We start from the raw sequence: 2,095 nt of genomic DNA, 5'->3' as shown, positions 1-2,095 counted from the left end.
TTTATATCCTATCCAGTGTCATTAATGTATTATTTCACTTGAATTATTTTTGCACAAGTAGATGCTTTTCTTTTCAGATTCACTGTTAAACATTGAACCAGATTTGTACCATGTGCCATACTCAAAGAGCTCTGATTCAGCTGCTGCCATTTTTCCCGTAACACACCTTTCAGAATTAAGTTTTAGCTGAAATATCAAAAGGGATCGTGTTTTCCTCGTATACAAAGTGTACCATGATGTTAGCAACAGGAACAAATCACTTACTGTTTCAAGCCTGCTGTGTTTTTCTTTTAATTCCTTTGGTAGTTAAAATACCTATTAATCACACTTCTGAATACGTTTGTTGACCAAGTGCCAACAGCTCTCAGGGGTAGAGGTTCCTGATGATTCACAGTCTTTTGAGTGACGAAGTTTATTCCCGTCCACTTTAAATGTGTGGCCCCCATTCTGAGATGCTCCAAGGGAAGCATTTCACTGTCAGACTGCTTGACAATTTTATGTCTCAATGAGATCACTACAAACGCCAGGAAAAATGGGCATTTATACTCAAGTCTTCCCTCCTGGCATCATACATTTCTCCTGAGAATCTATTGAGCCTTCTTCCATATCCTGATGAGAAGTGGGAGAGGACAAAGGAGAGACTCTGAAGGGGCTGTAGTCATCTAAGCTTCACTGGGCTAGATCCTGGGATTGTCCTATGATGAGCAATTAAATCGACCAGCCCTGTGTTCCCTGGATTAATAGAATGAAACACGAATTTCGTAAGAAGCTTGACAGGGTAAATGCTGAAAAGATGTTGCCCCAGCTTGAGTATGGGACCAGTCTCAGAATAAAGGGCTGGCCATTTGGGTTGGAGATAAGCCATTCTTTCCGTGACTGGTTATAATTCTCCACCTTCAGAGTGGACTGAATACTGCATTGTCAAATGTGTTTACGCAGAAGTGGATAGATTCTGGGGGGAATCTAAGGGATATGGGGTGGTGGTGTCGGTTTTCTCCCGCAATCCAAAGGTTGCAGGCCAGGTGGATTGGCTGTGCTAAATTTACCATAGTGTTCAGGGATGTATAGTTTAGATGGGTTATAGGCGATGGGTTTGTGTGGGATGCTCTGAGGTTTGGTGTGGACTTGTTGGGCCAAAGAGCCTGTTTCCACACTGTAGAGATTCTGGGATCAAAAGCTCATAATAGTCATGACCTGATTGAATGGTGCAGCAGGCCCCAAGGGGCTGAATGGCCTACTGTTGCTCCTCAATCATGATGATAGCAGGAGTCTGGGATTGGCAAGATCTATGACACCAGGAGGTACAAGTAAACAAAAAAAAGCCAACGGGCAACTTTTGAATAAATGTTTGTATCGTTGTAAATAATTAACTGAAGGCAACGTGGTTCATGGGGTTCAGTGCTGGGAAAGCCAGGCTGTATCAGGTGTAGTACTGGCTGACCTTCTCATATACCCCTGTTAAATTATTGATAGTGAGATGCTAAAATACAAGCAACCGAGGCAGCTGGATCACCAAGCCTGGAATAGAACGCTGATCCTGTGTGACCACGAAAGCCTTTCATTTGTCATTTCAAAGGAGGAGTTTAAGAATTTCATCTTCTCATGTTGCAGTTTGTTTAATTCCCCAGCTTGGGAGGGACTGATACAGGAACCAGGTGGAGCTGCTCCTAGCGAGGGATATTCAGATGCCCAACTACACAGACCCACGACGGGAAGTTGATACGGTAAGAACCAGGAGGCTAAACAAGTGGGTGAATGTGGTCATCGGGGTCATCTCAGGCAAAGGCAATATTTCCAACTCCTTTTCTGCTCTCTGGGCTTCTGAAAGCTGGTGAGGGAGGTTAAATAGGGAGTCTTTCAAATCCTCAAAAAAAATTTCACCTGAACCTATCTCCCTCTGAACTGACCTCATGATTGAGCTGAGATAGTTCTGCACAGAATGTGCACTTCTTGGTGTTTGACTGAAGTAGCTTGATTTTAAGCCCACCTCCGTCACACTGAACGCAGTCAGAATCTCTCAGACTGAACAAATTTCTGTGGCTGACTCCTCCAAATTCTGTAACAGAAAGAAAGGTGCTAGCCTTTGGGCAGGTCC

General features: G+C 43.8%; 1 protein-coding gene across 1 annotated transcript in view; it reads left to right on the top strand.

Moving 5' to 3' along the window:
* The first annotated feature begins 1,486 nt into the window (after window positions 1-1,486).
* The window catches only part of st3gal7 (ST3 beta-galactoside alpha-2,3-sialyltransferase 7), a 32,610-nt gene continuing 32,001 nt past the window's right edge, over window positions 1,487-2,095 (top strand). Inside the window, exon 1 of the mRNA XM_048551304.2 lies at window positions 1,487-1,724. Coding sequence (XP_048407261.1) covers window positions 1,686-1,724 — 39 coding nt within the window. The 5' untranslated portion in view covers window positions 1,487-1,685. The remainder of the gene's footprint in view (window positions 1,725-2,095) is intronic.

The sequence above is a fragment of the Stegostoma tigrinum genome, chromosome 20, assembly GCF_030684315.1.
Source record: "Stegostoma tigrinum isolate sSteTig4 chromosome 20, sSteTig4.hap1, whole genome shotgun sequence".
Lineage (NCBI taxonomy): Eukaryota > Metazoa > Chordata > Chondrichthyes > Orectolobiformes > Stegostomatidae > Stegostoma > Stegostoma tigrinum.
Note: the sequence above shows the minus strand (reverse complement) of the source record. Positions and strands in the feature narration are given on the sequence as shown.